At 37.5% G+C, this 15316-nt stretch overlaps 1 protein-coding gene across 4 annotated transcripts in view; it reads right to left on the bottom strand.

Moving 5' to 3' along the window:
- The window catches only part of LOC133526192 (calpain-A-like), a 76651-nt gene that overhangs the window by 38006 nt on the left and 23329 nt on the right, over positions 1 to 15316 (bottom strand). The window contains exon 1 of one of the 4 annotated variants that reach the window (XM_061862702.1): positions 11939 to 12064. The exons of the other annotated variants lie outside the window; for them this stretch is intronic. Within the exon in view, the coding sequence (XP_061718686.1) occupies positions 11939 to 12049 (111 nt within the window). The 5' untranslated portion in view covers positions 12050 to 12064. Of the gene's footprint in view, positions 1 to 11938; positions 12065 to 15316 lie in introns of those variants that run through there. 4 annotated transcript variants of the gene reach the window in all.

Genomic DNA, 15316 nt, shown 5'->3' with positions numbered 1-15316 from the left:
TCTACACACTTTTTCAGCATCCATCAGGCACGGTCACGCACCCATCTTTTTCTGCAGACACCCGTTGGCATCCAATTTTATTAGCTTAGAGTGTTCAAGCTGTCCAGTACGGGACAAGAACGTTACATAATTACAGATGAGCTTATTTCCGACACTGATTACTTAGTTATTGAGTCAACCCAAGGTAAGGTTTCATGCCAGCTAGTTCGTATCAATCGTATGGGATGTTGTATAAATTGTCACTTTAAGTCTTTGCAAACTAAACATAATCGGAGTCTAACTAGACATCTATAGAATGAGTAGATGACTTGCCCATGATTTTGTCTGAGACATTTAACTGCTTCATCTCTCCCCTACTAACTCCTATTTACAAAAAATAATTCTTAAAAAATTTATTAATTAAGTAATGGAAAATTGTGTGATTTAAATTCATTCAAAACCTTAGTAGATTTTTTCACATTCAAATTAATAATATTAGTAGGGATATCCCGTTCCAAGAAATTCATTGGTCGATCACGGCATGCCAAATTGAATCTACACACTTTTTCAGTCATCGGGCATCGGTCACGCGTGCGCCGCGGCGCCGCCCGCCGCGCACGCGACACTGTTGCGCAAGCTATGCGCGCGCGTTGACGGCAGCGGCAGGGTTACCAGACGGCAGGAATGTTCCTGGCGTATAATGTAGTCATTATTTATTTTAAAATCATAAAATTATTTCTTTACCCAGATATTGGCTGTTGTATTTATCCCATCAAAAATATAATTATATAATTAAATGAGAGCCAAGTTCAAGGTTAAAAGTATGCATCGTTGTTGACTTCGCCGGCAATGGAATTGCGATCTATATGGGTGCCAAGTTTTATTTCACTTGGGATGTAATCAAAGTTCAGGATTTGACTTGGCTAGTTTTTACGTACAGGCTATATACAATTTACTGTTACTTTTCTAAAAATTTAAATGACACAATTGCACAGCTGGATGCCAAATTTCAACTTATCAGGTCATCTGGAAGTAGGTTAGGTTTTTGTTGTTAGTGACTGACCTCAGTCAGTGAGAAAATCCCGATTTTTAAATGTTCGTATCTTAATAACCGGTTGAGGTATGTTGATGGAATTTGGGGTTCTAGTGAGCCTTAGGGGTCTTAATAACGGAATCAAATTTCATATCTGAATAGGTATTTAAAAAAAAATTAGTTACATGGGGGTTAAAAGTGGCTTCAAATGGTTGGTTGGAATTTTGGTCTGGATACGGTATCTCAGAATATTTAATTTTTGTCCCAAGCAGAGACATTTGCAAGCGACTTCACAATTTTTACCTTTAATCTTAGAAATTTTACATTATTTCAATAATTTTTCCGTTCCGATAGTGTCAATATTCTTCAGTTTTCCTTATTCAACCATCAGTATGGATGTATGGTATGCCAGGATTTTCTTTAGAAACTAAGGAATCAGGACTCAGGACATTGGGTTTGGACATTGGGTTTGTACCAAACGTTTGTACGTTTTTTGTAAATTTTATTATCTGCCTTTCTATCGTCCGAATATGCGAGAGCGATAGAGAGCCCCTGGCAACCCTGGCCACTCCAGCCCGGGGTGCCTGACCGACGGAACTAATTTCGAGAGAAGCGGTGTTCAGGAAGTCTATTCGAATGTCACAAATTGATCTTATTTAGATAATGCGCAGTGTGTCTCGCTCGTACAAAGTGACAACAATATTGAAACAGATTGTTGCGTTATGCATACCATGTGTTTGTACACGTATAGTGGAGCCATTAACCACGTATAGTACCTACAATGAATTTTATCGACAAATATCCCATGGGGGTCTATTACAGGTCTTGTTTGGACTCGTGTAACTTGTGAAATTCTGTAGTATCATTTAACAATAAAAAGTACAAGTAAACGACCTCGTTTCAAAAAAAAGTAAATTTTTGAAAACAATTTTTCTCGAGTAATTGTGGAAAACTCTCTGCGACATTTATGCTTAAAATATATACCCTAATTTATAAGCTGTCTAATGATTGTTTTCATGTGGTAAATGGACAGATAATGGTATATCAACCAAGTGCAGTTGTGTTTGGCGCCATAAAACTTTGAAGGGTGCATTTTTAAAATGGTTGAGAAAAAACATAGGTATGGGGGTTGATTTGTCGATAAAATTAATCGTACTATACGTGGTTAACGGCTCCACCATACGTGTACAAACACATTGTATATGGCAAAGGATGTCACAATCTATTTGATGCAATGATGCATCAAATAGATTGTGACAGTCTTTGCCATATATAATATACAATACAATACAACAAGTAATACATTAAGTAATTAAGTATGTATTGGTGCAATGATTGATGTCAAAATAACATCAAATTGTAATGTTAGAATAAACATCTGGGGATCTCATTCTACTATTGAATGGTATATAATACCTATATAATATATATATCTGTAATTGCGGAACCATTGCGAAGCATCATTGATCTGCCCACGTGCAATTATAGGTAATAATCATGATTCGTTGCGACGAAGCAGGGGCGTGATGTTATTCTGACACCAAATCTCGACGTCAATCTTTAAGCAGGTTATAGAAGATATTTCCAGACCGATACGACCTTCAAACAGTTCAAACCTTCAAGAGAGCGTACTGCTATCTCAAAGGCCGGCAACGCACTTAAAACCCCTCCAGTGTGCCGGATGTCCATTGGCGATGGTATTCTGTTACTATATCATAAAAAAAACTCGATTTCTTTCATATCCCCGGGTTCTGCTTAGCTAGCTATGAAATATTGACAGTTTAGTCATTTCACGGAAGCTTTTATGAAACGAAATGTAAACTTTACAATTTTATTGTCACGTATTGCAGCCACCTTTGGGATGGGTACCAAGTACCTATCATCTAGCCGCCTTAGATTCAATAGACAAACGCGCTAGGAAGCTTATTGGAGATGCGAAATTGGTAGAGGCTAGACTGCAGAGTCTAGAACACCGTAGAAAGGTAGCCTGTTTATCGGTATTCTACAGGATACATTTCGGGGAGTGTGCGTTGGGATTACATAATTTAATCCCCCATCTCCGTTCTGCCACCGTGAGACTAGACGCAGACTTGCGTTTCACCCTTACGTCGTTACTCTGCCGCCGAGTCGCAGTAAACGCTACGAATCCAGCTTTATCATGCGAACGGCTAAAGAGTGGAATTCACTTCCTTCAAATCTATTCCCAGTCCACTATAATTTGGATCTTTTAAAATCAAGAGTGAATAGACATCTTTTAGGTAAGCATGTTCCATCCTAGACTGCATCGGCACTTACCATCAGGTGAGATTGTGGTCAAATGCTTACCTTTTCCTAATAAAAAAAATAATAATAATAAAAAGTAAAGTGTAAATAGTGACAATACACACGAATGCACATGATTTTACACTTATAAATTGTAGATTTAAACAAAAACCTCAAACCAAGATTCCTCGTTATGTTGTTTGTGAAATGAATAATATTGCTTTGGGATGTTTACTTGAATCTACATCTGTATCTGATCACTTACAGTTTTGGTGATCAGAAACGTGTAGGTGTATGACTATCAACGAGGAGGTCACGGGGCGTTCGATTTGAACACTTTTTCCATATACAGTTTCATGGAAATACAATAATGGGAGCTTAGCTATGAATATTATTGACGGGCCGCCACTGTTCATTCATAGGTATATTATGTGATGTGGGTGTTGGTTTAGTGCTCATACCGATCCAATAGAAAAAGCAAACAATATAATATAAACAAATATGACAGCTTTTGTGGCATTTGACATCTAACCTAAAAAAAATATGGAGGTTGATTTCACTGAAATATTATTAATTAACTGTCCTTATTGGGATACCCTCCTCCAATTGAGGGGGGATTTAAATCTTCTCGGGTCAGAGGTGTAGGATTAGAGCCGGTGTAGCTTTATTTGACGTTCATAAGCGCATTGTAATATGCCTACTTGAGTAATAAAATATCTTTATATTTATATTAACAAAAAAAAAATACAAGTAAAATATTTAAGAATATAAATTGTTGGTAGATCATGGTTGTTGTCAAACAGTGAGTAATAAGTTAATAACGATTACGAAGCATTGAACATAAATGGTTTATTTACATTAAGTATTTGCAATTCCTATTGGACTCCACTTTACGTTGTCACTTTTGTAAGCTGTCAGTGGCGGTGGGCGCACAAGGATATTTGCTGAGAAAGCGCACGCGGCAAGCGCACTGCTGTTGGTCCAGCCGTGTCCCCGAGCTAACGAGTCGAGGACTCTGGAGATATAAGGCGGGCCCCAAAATTACAACTAACTTTAAGAAGGGAGTAACGCTTTATTGAAGTTTTTTTTATTGAATTTCTTCACGATTTAATCAAGGGCAGTCCGCTTTAAGCGTAGATCGCAGATGCCTAATTGGAGTAAAACAACAACATGGGTAATTTAATGTTTAACTTAGAAGTTTTTGGGCCAGAAAATTGCAACTGAAAAGGGCGAACTTGACGTAAATTGATTTATACTTAATAACGTTATTTACATGTAAAATCTCACTGAGAATATTTCCTTAAAGTTGGTCGGATTAGCCGGAGTATTTTGGCTCGTTAGATTCACCGGCACTCTGTCAACTGTCGTAATAATACGCGCGAATGTTTCTCTACAAACACTGACTAATAGCTTCCTTTGTTTAACACACAGGACATTGTGATTGCTAAGCTTTTAAGCCCCACGTTTCAACATAAGTATGCCTATTCAAATAAGATTTCTAAGTTCGCGAACCGTTTCTCTTGAGTTTCGCGAGAGGCTTTGTCGGTTTGCAATGTCGCTGAATACACCTTGTACTCGTATGTGATGTATCAATAGACGTCAATGATATATGATGTGGTTGCAATGGCATATAACCAACAAGCTGTCAATGCATCGTTACTCATGTGAAAGCATATGACCCGGATAAATATGTGAAATACTTTATCTCTTTAAATAATAATCTGCTTATGCATTTGAGGACTGGTGGCTATTTAAAGATTGTCTAGTCACAGTTGGCTATTGGCTAATGTATGAATTGTACAGTTGACGTTCGCATTCTCCTCCTTTGTTTGTAATCAGGCTGAAAACGTAAACATATCTTTGTCATCGACTGTACCACAAAAGGATGCAAATAACGCGAGTAAATTGGATAGCTCAGGCTTATATTAATTATTACTTAATATTTATCATAAACCTAGTTTTGGTAGTGGCACTGGCATTACGTAAAAGCCTGGTGTCCACTACCGATCCCAGAATTTAGTAAAAGCACATATTTTATTTAGCAACACGAGCTGAATCCTTTAAAAGAGATTCTCTATATAGCAGTTGTTGAACTTCGCTGTTACCAGTTTCGTCCTTAAAGATATTACGATATCAATCTTGACCGTTTCAATCATGTGAGGTCCCTGTGGAACCCCAGATTTTGCCCCATACCTACGGTTTTGAAGCGTAGCCATTAACCACTACTGATGATTTCCGCCCCGTGTTGTATTCATATCGCTTGTTTGTATGTAGTCTCAGTGACACCGAACCTCTCTAGCTTTCGCAATAGAATGTTATGATTTATTTTGTCAAACGCTCTGCTGAAATCAGTATAGATGGCATAATCAGGTTATGTTAGAAGATGATAAATGCTTGTCCATATCGCATGGGACCACGATCGCTTTCACTTGGCATTTATTCCGTACGGCAGCCGATTGCGTCCACAATATCATCCATATCAATGATATACATATGCATCGGTTACAGAACAATAACATTCCCTGCGGCCAACTGGCAGTGTTCCACTAATATAAACAGTCGAATTGTCAATAACTTCAGTCACACGCCTGACAAAATGAAAGCTAGAGAATTGCTCCAACATCGTTAGTTTGTTCAGGCCACGGATTTTTTGCAGTATTCCGCATCGCAAAAATAAATCTCGAAGGAAAGACGCTAGCTATGTATTACTTAGTAGCATGGCTTGTCATAGGAGTGGTCTAAATCACACCATTAATGGATTGACACATACTAATTATGTCGATTATGTATTATAAAGTGGTTTAGGAGGCGAAAAGTCACAAAATTATGACATCAATTCATCATTGCCGGCATCAAGACTGGACTGGTCCCGGTATAGCAATAGTTTTATCAAGGAAGAAACTTTTGATCTTTCTATATTACCCACAAATCACGCTGGTAAGCGACTGATGCTTATTTTACTAAGTGGTGATAGTAATTTCATCTAACTAGGTGCATCTATAACTAATAGGCAACAGTAGTTAAACCGCATAAAAACAAGACGCACACACTCAATATACAAACAAGAATATACAACATAATTTATGTTGAGTATATTATTAGCACGCAGGGCCGGATTTAGGGGAGGGCAACCGGGGCTACTGCCCCGGGCCTCCACAAAAGAGGCCACCCCCACAATAGAGAATTCGGTCAATTTACCATTTTATTTGGAAAAAATTTGGGGCCAGGGGGCCTCCACACCTTTATTGCCCGAGGCCTCCAGACTTCTAAATCCGGCATTGTTAGCACGACATACATAATGTCACAATTTTAAAAAGAAAGAGCCCTAGAAGCTTTAGAAAACCGTGAACCAGTAGAATCAGAAAAGCATCAAAGGTAGGAACTTTACAAAACACTGAAACATTAGAATGAGAAAAGCATCAAAGGCCTCGAGGTTGCCGCGACCTAGCGCTGCGCAAGCGCTGTTCACGCCATTGTTTGCGTTGCGAACTCTCGCGCACACTGTCAAGTGTCAAGTCCACGCTAAAGCGATACTATAGCTCATTCAGGACCATTTATATAATACACTAGGCTTGGAAAAGTAGGTAACCAATATTTAGATCTTATATAAAATTAGACAACGAAGGGAAGGCACTAGCAACAGCAGGTTCATAAAATAAATACGCCGTATCACATAAGTGAATAAAAGTGACCATAGGAAGTAATAAGTTGCTTAAATAAGAGGTGAAAAGACGGCACAATTAAATTTGTTGAAATATATGTATGAAATGTACTTCAAATTAAATTCCTCTAAAATAATTCTTGCTGTAATAAACGTAAAGTATCAGAATTTGATTTTTTTTGTTCTTTTTACTAAAAAAAACGAATGAACCATAATTCCGGAACCAGTTTCGGAATCCCTGAATATCGAAAATCAGTTCCGGAATTGGAAACCATCCGATATCGCATGCCCTACTGTTAACAGTGACATAATGGTTGAAGAAATGTCACTGTTGACAGTTAACAAGTTTATAAAGTTTGGATCGTCTTCACGCTATCTTAGACAGCAACGTATTCCAAATTTCAGGTCTGTAACTTAATCTAATACAATTTAAGCTATTCGCTGTCCGGAATACCGTTTTATATTATGTGTTACCATAATCAAAAAGCTATAATCGTAAATAAGCGATCGCCAATCAACGGAGTAATCGTAGGAATTTATGGTTATAAATTTAATAGTATAGTGTGCAAGGATGTTGAATGGGTCGTAACGGGGCGCGCTGCCCGCGCGCATGCTAAGCGGCCGGCGCTGGCGCAACCTGCCATTATTACATGTATATATTATTATACCTGCTATTATATGTGACGGGTTTACATTATCCTTCAAAAAACATAAAACCCGACTACTTAAAAAAACAAGAGAAATAAGTATTTTTTCAAAAATCACTGACTGTATTACTGACATTCGTCAAGGGTCATCCAGAACTCTTCAAAACATTCAAAGATATATGCAACTTTCATACAAGGTATCCAAATCGTCTCGCTGGCCCTGGCCGTAAGACACAATTGTACAGCAATAACGCATACTGTAAGTCCATTGACATTTTTAATCGTTTGCATGATGACATAAAAAATTTGCCTATTAGTTTATTCAAGCGTAAACTTAAGAACTGGCTAATTCAAGAATGTTTTTATTCTGTTGACGAATATTTTGATTACTATGGACATCAAATCTGACATTTTGTATATAATTGATTAGTTATTGCATCTGTATATTGTGGCTATGACATACTAGTAGGTAATGTATCTGTAATTGTGATATTTTAGTAATACTTTAGATTTAAGTACTCTAAATACGTACCAATGCATGATTCTTTATATTTAGGTACTTACTGTAATAATTTTGCATGCCAGTTTCTGGAGGAATGTGTGTGACCACGATATATTCTTATACCATCTTTTGTACCACATTTTTTAGCAAAATAAAGAAATTTGTATTTGTATTTTTCTTAGTTTTCTTTCAACAGGCAATTTCATTACCTTTCAAAAACAAACTGTTTGATTGGTTAGTCAAGCAATGCTTCTATAGCATACATGACTTTTTACTAAGTTAGTAAATCACAATAATGTTGGTAATTAATAGTATGATAATAATGTAATAAGTAATTAATATTATGTTGCTGTTGTTATATAATAATAATTATTAAGTAAAATTACATAATTTGGTAATTTATGTCACTTAATATCATGCTTTGTTTTTGTTAATAAATGTACTTTACATTGAATTTAAATCTAAGATAAGTACCTTACCAAATATTGTACGTCTTTGTAAGGCAGGATATGGAGAACATGACTCATTTACCTAAGACCTTTGTAGAACCTATAACCTATATATAATACAATAAAATATTTTTGATTTGATTTTGCAAGTAATTCCCACTTAATGCCAAAGTGACTCTGTCTGTCTGTCAGTTACATCTTTACCCCTTTCCCCATAGAGCGTGATCGCTCTATTGCTCCGGGAGTAGCGCCTAAGTTAGGCTAAAAAACCGATTATAGCCGATTATTACCGATTATAATGTATGTACTTAAATATAAATTGTTTTGTCAATACTAACATAGTGATAAGTAATATTGTATCTAACATATGGATCTTTGATGTCCGAAATAAAGTCTTAATAATAATAGCGGCACTATCTCTAGTAACATTAATAACTCTTCAAGTGGCATATGTATGTTGTTTTTGAGTTATTGGAATTTAGATTTTATTTAAATTAATCAAATTTGAAATTTTAATGACATAATCGGTCGGGAGTCGACAGCCTACCAGTCCAAGGGTTAATGCGAAAGTAACTCTGTCTATCTGTCTGTCTATTACCCCTTGACGCTTAAACCGTTGCGATTTATATGCAATTTGATAGGGATATAGTTCATACTCCTTAGAGTTCCGACGAAGGATATAGGATACTTTTTACCAACCATCATTATCATATTCATTTTACCAGACGAAGTTGCGGGCCTGTAAAAAAAGTGGACGTTGTGCCAACACACGGACGCCGTGCTATACACTTGCTATACTTTCGCGAGGAATGTGAAGGATATCATCAACACTAATCGTCTGTGAACACTCGACTAGCAGCCTTCCTGCTCGGCCGCCGTGCACTATCTAATGATATACATTAAGCGAAAGTGAAACTGCTGCATTCTCCGATACTGATCACTCGGAAATTGAAAAGAAATTGTGTTTACACGAACAGTGAGTCTAACAAAATTCACCCTAAAATCAACCCAGTACTTTTAATACTGAACAAATAAATGAACTGGTAGTTTAATATTAGTGAAACTCAATTCTTTATGAATTAATGAACATCTACAGACGCTACAGTGGTTTTTGGATTGAGTATTTACCGTTAGTAAATTACTTCTGGCATATTCCGGCGTGGAAAATCGTCTTACAGTCCGTCTAAGGGCCACTTGCACCAATCGACAACCCGGGGTTAATCGGATAAACCTGGTGTTACAATGGTTACCAATACAATTTGACAATGGGTTAACGGTTTAACCGATTAACCCCGAGATAGTGGGATGGTGCAAGTGGCGCTAAGCTATGTAACTTCAGGACCGACTGAAACAATCAACAATAAAGTGAGGGAATGTCATTATAAACGACATATTTCCATAGAAAATTAATATTAATGATGACATTGCTGTTCTCTTACCACGGAACTCTTATCAACAATCGTTGCACCAGTTTTCAGTCAAAAATATGAGAAAAATAAAAATATTGAAAAAAATCATACTTGCACAGACGCAAGCGGCACCACAAAAAAGACATCAACGCGCGAGAATATCATGACGTTCATTTGTCGGCGCACACGCACGCTTCTTGACAATCAAATCTCTCAAGTCCCATTAGAAAAAGTCTAATACATAATTTCTAAATAATTTATTTACACCAAAAAATTTACCTGGATGTACTTTTAGGTTTCCATTTTATTTAGAGAAAGCAAATAGATAATACGTAAACATAAGATACTCGGCCTGATATAAACTCAAAATCATTTATTTCGGACATAAGTCCGTAATGTAGTAACATACTGATACTTAAGTCTAGGATTAGTACAAACATGATATTAAAGCAATTTTTTACATAATGGGGCATGTAGCTGCACCCAGTGTTTCAGCCACGGCGAGTCCCAGTTAATAATACTTACGTCAAAAATTTCCTAAAGATACGAATATAGATTGGATATGTCAGTGCACAGTGTCAACTGTCAAGTGACATGTTTGTTTGAAGAAACGCCACTTTTAACACTGATATATCTAATCCATATCGTATCTTTAGCAAATGTTTGAGATATGGAAGGCAAGGAAAAGAAACTCCTTAGGCAGAATTGTTGTAAAAGTGTCCAGCTGTCAGCTATACATAATAGTTCCGAATCTCTCCAGAGTAGCGCTAGAGTAGCTAAGAACCTAGGCGTTATTGACGGAGTGAAGTGTGCTGTCTATGATTAGATTTTTTTTTCTCAAGTATTTTAGGTGTTGTAGCGCCACCTATTTATGGTTCTTTGTCAGACACTTTTTGGTATATGGAGATTTTGTTCCTTGCCTCTACCTTCCATAGTTTGAGACACTTGAGACATCTCAACGTTCGTATCGGGTCGACCATCTCTATTAGTGCTCGAGATCTCAAATGCCAAAGGTCAAATCCATTATACTTAGTAATTTGCTACCACGTATTGTGCTTTAAATACCAGAGTTCAGCATACATTGTAATATCAACAATTTCATCGGTGGATCTTATGTGTTTACCATAAGGTTCAATGTCAGTTAACAGCGAACTGCTTCAAGTCGAGAGGCAGAACAGAATACATACTTTCATTCGCTATTAAGTAGTAAGCACTACGAGTAGATATTCATTTTATTTACGAATCACAATGGAAAAATATAAAATTGTCCGCGTTGGACCGGCAATCCTAAGATGTGGGTTCGAATCCCACGTTAGCCAGAGTTGGTCACAGTTCATTTTTTCATTGTGATACAGTGATCATATAATTCTTAATGAAATATTTGATAGAATTGTATAATCACAGAGATATTAGTAGAATTTTATTATATTAGAGTGTATGGCTCATTTTCTGAACGTGTTTTTTTTTTCGTATGAAAATCGGAAGGTAGCATCAGATAATACGTACCATTTATTTTTTGCTATAAAGAAGTTACACTTCCACACCGAAGTCAACATAAATTCACTGATTCATTTGTTTTTAAGGTACACTTAAAAATACTTAAAGGCTCAAATTACTACTTCCGTGCCCTGTCCGGAATCTTTTTTTTTATACTACGTCGGTGGCAAACAAGCATACGGCCCGCCTGATGGTAAGCAGTCTCCGTACCCTACGTACGCCTGCAACTCCAGAGGAGTTACATGCGCGTTGCCGACCCTCGTTGAGCTCTGGCAACCTTACTGTTTTCTAATTTAAATTGGGTAAACGTGTAGTTAAGGGCATTATATTAAATTATGAGCAGGCTCGATCAAGGGGTTATGGAGCTAGAAGAGCGAAGAAGGCCAAAAAGCTATTTGTTGATCTATCTTTTTGGCGAACCGCGACTATCAGTTCGGGGCGAACTACTAGCTATTTGCAATTAGGCTGTTTTATTCCGATGATTGTATACTTAGCTCACGGTAAGTGTTATGACCGACGGCAGCACGGTAAAGCGCGGGCCCGTTAGCGCGCGCCGGAGCGCGACCGCGCGTAGGGCCGCGACCGCGCCTCGCTGCGACTGCACTGCCATTAATTGCTTGCAAGACTGCCCATGATTTCATTCGTATTTGTACGAGTATATGTCTTGGTAATTTTACAAAGCTTTAACACACTTTATTTCTTTATTGATACTTCTATTCAATTATTTGTGTAATAAATTGCATTAATGCACTTATTGTATGTACCATCCATGGCACAACTTAACGTTGTCTACTCAGTGAACGGAATGTCTACTCAACTTCTTAACGTATATACCTTTTGATTTATTTGAGTTATAACGAATAATTTTATTTTACCTAAAAATATAAATGAATGATGTATGTATTGCTAATGAAATCTAGATTAGGAATATTTTGTATTTTGCTAAGCCCTATCCGGGTCCTAGTAGATATGTATGAACAGTCAGCGTCAAATACTTTGTACCAGTCAAAGTGGCCAAATAGTTCGGTACACCATACTAAATATATGGTGTAACGAACTATTTGGCTACTTTGGTTGCTACAAAGTATTTGATGCTGACTGTACCTAGCATTAAGTTGCATTTGTCTATTGTAATCTACTTTGGTTGCAAATAAATATTGAAATTGAAATATATACTAGCATCTGTATTGGCCGAATAGCCCAATAACCCTTTAATTTGACCCAAGTTGACCCCGTCGTGAACGACCCACTTCATACTTCTTATGATTCATTGCCTTTCGCTTTTGTGTAAAATCTTGTTCCCGCTCGTTCTAGATCTACTTACTCTTTCATAAAAAGCTATGAGTGCATCATCACTATCATCAGACAATGTCACACGACCTACGTATGTCTAAAAAGCGGCCAAGTGCGAGTCGGACTCGCCCATGAAGGGTTCCGTACCATTTATGACGTATTAAAAAAAACTACTTACTAAGATATCGTTCAAACCAATTTTCGGTGGAAGTTTGTATGGTAATGTATATCATATATATTTTTTTAATTTTATCAGTCTGTTATTTTAGAAGTTACAGGGGGGGGGGGGGGCACACATCTTACCACCTTGGAAGTGTCTCTCGCGCAAACTATTCAGTTTAGAAAAAAGTGATATTAGAAACCTCAATATGAAGACCTCTCCATAGATACCACACACGTATGGGTTTGATTTGAACAAAAAAAAATTTAGAGTTTCAGTTCTAAGTATGGGGAACCTCCAAAATTTATTGTTTTTTTTTTCTATTTTTGTGTAAAAATCTTAATGCGGTTCATAGAATACATCTACTTACCAAGTTTGAACAGTATAGTTCTTATAGTATCGCAAAAAAGTGGCTGTGACATAATCGGACAGACAGACGGACATGACGAATCTATAAGGGTTCCGTTTTTTGCCATTTGGCTACGGAACCCTAAAAAAAGGACATTATGTCAATTAGGGCCATTTAAAGTTTATAAATACGCAAGATCGCAAAAAAGGCAACACTGACAACACAGTTTGTATGAGGTTTATACAAAACAAATATGTATAAAAGCGTGTTCCGTCGAGCGACGACGTGGGAAGAAGCTAATTAGATATACAAAAGATAAATAATTAAAATGACCTCCTGCGACGCGATGGTGTGTGACGAGCTCGGTGCGCCCGCGCAACGCGCTTCCTGCTCTATGGCAAAAAGACAGCCAGCGGATGAACTTGGTGGATAGCCACTTGTGTCCCGACGTGCGCGCGCGCACGGTCAACGTGCCGCCGCGGTTAGCGAGGAATCGCGAATAGGAAGCGATTGTGCGATACCGCGTAACACCCTGTAACAGCGCGCATCGTCCGTATCTATAAGTATAAATACTATAACCATCGCTCTGTACATCTATCCAACCATCCATATCATACCAGTAATAGCAATCCATCTATTTGATGTACAGTCAGCGGCAGAGAAAAGGTACACCCCCTGTATATATGCAAAGGTGCTAAGCGAATAGTATTGCTGACTGTACAACCTACGTTGTTATTTGATACCATTTGACAGTCGCGCCAGTCGCGGCAAGACGTGCTAATCATACAGGTACACCTAGCTACAAAATTGCATTGCCACTTTATGAATTTGCCATGGAATTTTGCAGGTTGCTGTAGGTACACACGACGATCTTATAGGTATCCATTCATGCCGAGGTTTTCTCAACTCTGGGGTCTTACAAAAAACATAACCAATATTTGACTACTTCAATTTTAATTCCAAGCAATAGACAGGTGACAAACGGGCTGGCAACTATCGGAATGAAATTATCAAACATTAGAAAACGTTTAGCTTACAGGTTTTTCGCAAAGTGCTTCTTTTTATATTAAGTAGATTTCTAATTACCTACATAAGTTTTTATTGGATTTCTCAAATTGTCCCGGAAATATCCAGGGTTTTTGAACTTCTTCGTCAAAATAAGAACGTTTTTCAACAACTAGGTATCCGGAGTTGATATCTCAGCTAACGGTCTTAACGTAACGTGGACTCAAATTTGGAAATACGTCTTTCAATAATCATAAGTATCAGTTTTCAATTCGTTCAGGCGTGGAGGTTGTATAACTTGTATGTAACTTGATTTTCGTCTCAATATTTGTTCGTGCAAGGTTTGTTTGTCAAAGTAGTTTGATTGAAAGAAAATTACGTCATTCAGTATGCCAGTGAGATCAAATAACGGGTATAAGACCTGGGCTGTCCCAGCATAAACATAAGGACGATTGCTTTTTAAGAAGAGAAGTTTCCTCAATTCCTCATGGTTCGTATCACATGGAAACAGAAGCTAACTGAGAAGTATTAGTGGTTTATGTTTAAGAAACACACATGTGGATGCAAGGGTGATAAGCTAATAGTTTTGCTTTCTGTACCACTACAAGCAAACGTCTTCAAGAACTTAACATTTTTAAGATGAATAAGATACTATGATGACCAAGGACCCATTTCTCGATCGGTATTAGACTAATATTATTAGCTCACGACTGTTACACTAACGTATAACTTATGGTATTATTATTATTATTATTTTATTATAATCTTTAATTCAGACCAAGGATCCATATTTTGTTAGTAATTACATAAAAAACATAAAAAAACCATAGAAACTAGTGTTAGTGTATAACATAGAAATAAAAATAATGTTATGTAAGAGCATGGAGCCCAATCCACCTCTTCAACACTGGCGAGTCCCAGCGATCAACAACAGCGCACAGAAGCGTGTTGCGGCTGTCGCGTGTGCGCCGCATCATGGAGGCGCAGCGCGCGCGCATAATGGCGGCGAAACCCGCCGTGCGCGACTCTGCGAACATCGCAGAAGCACTGCAGTAGCGCGGCAGCCGCAA

Source organism: Cydia pomonella, chromosome 16 (genome assembly GCF_033807575.1).
Source record: "Cydia pomonella isolate Wapato2018A chromosome 16, ilCydPomo1, whole genome shotgun sequence".
NCBI classification, from domain to species: Eukaryota; Metazoa; Arthropoda; class Insecta; order Lepidoptera; family Tortricidae; genus Cydia; species Cydia pomonella.
This window is presented reverse-complemented; position numbering and strand designations above follow the sequence as displayed.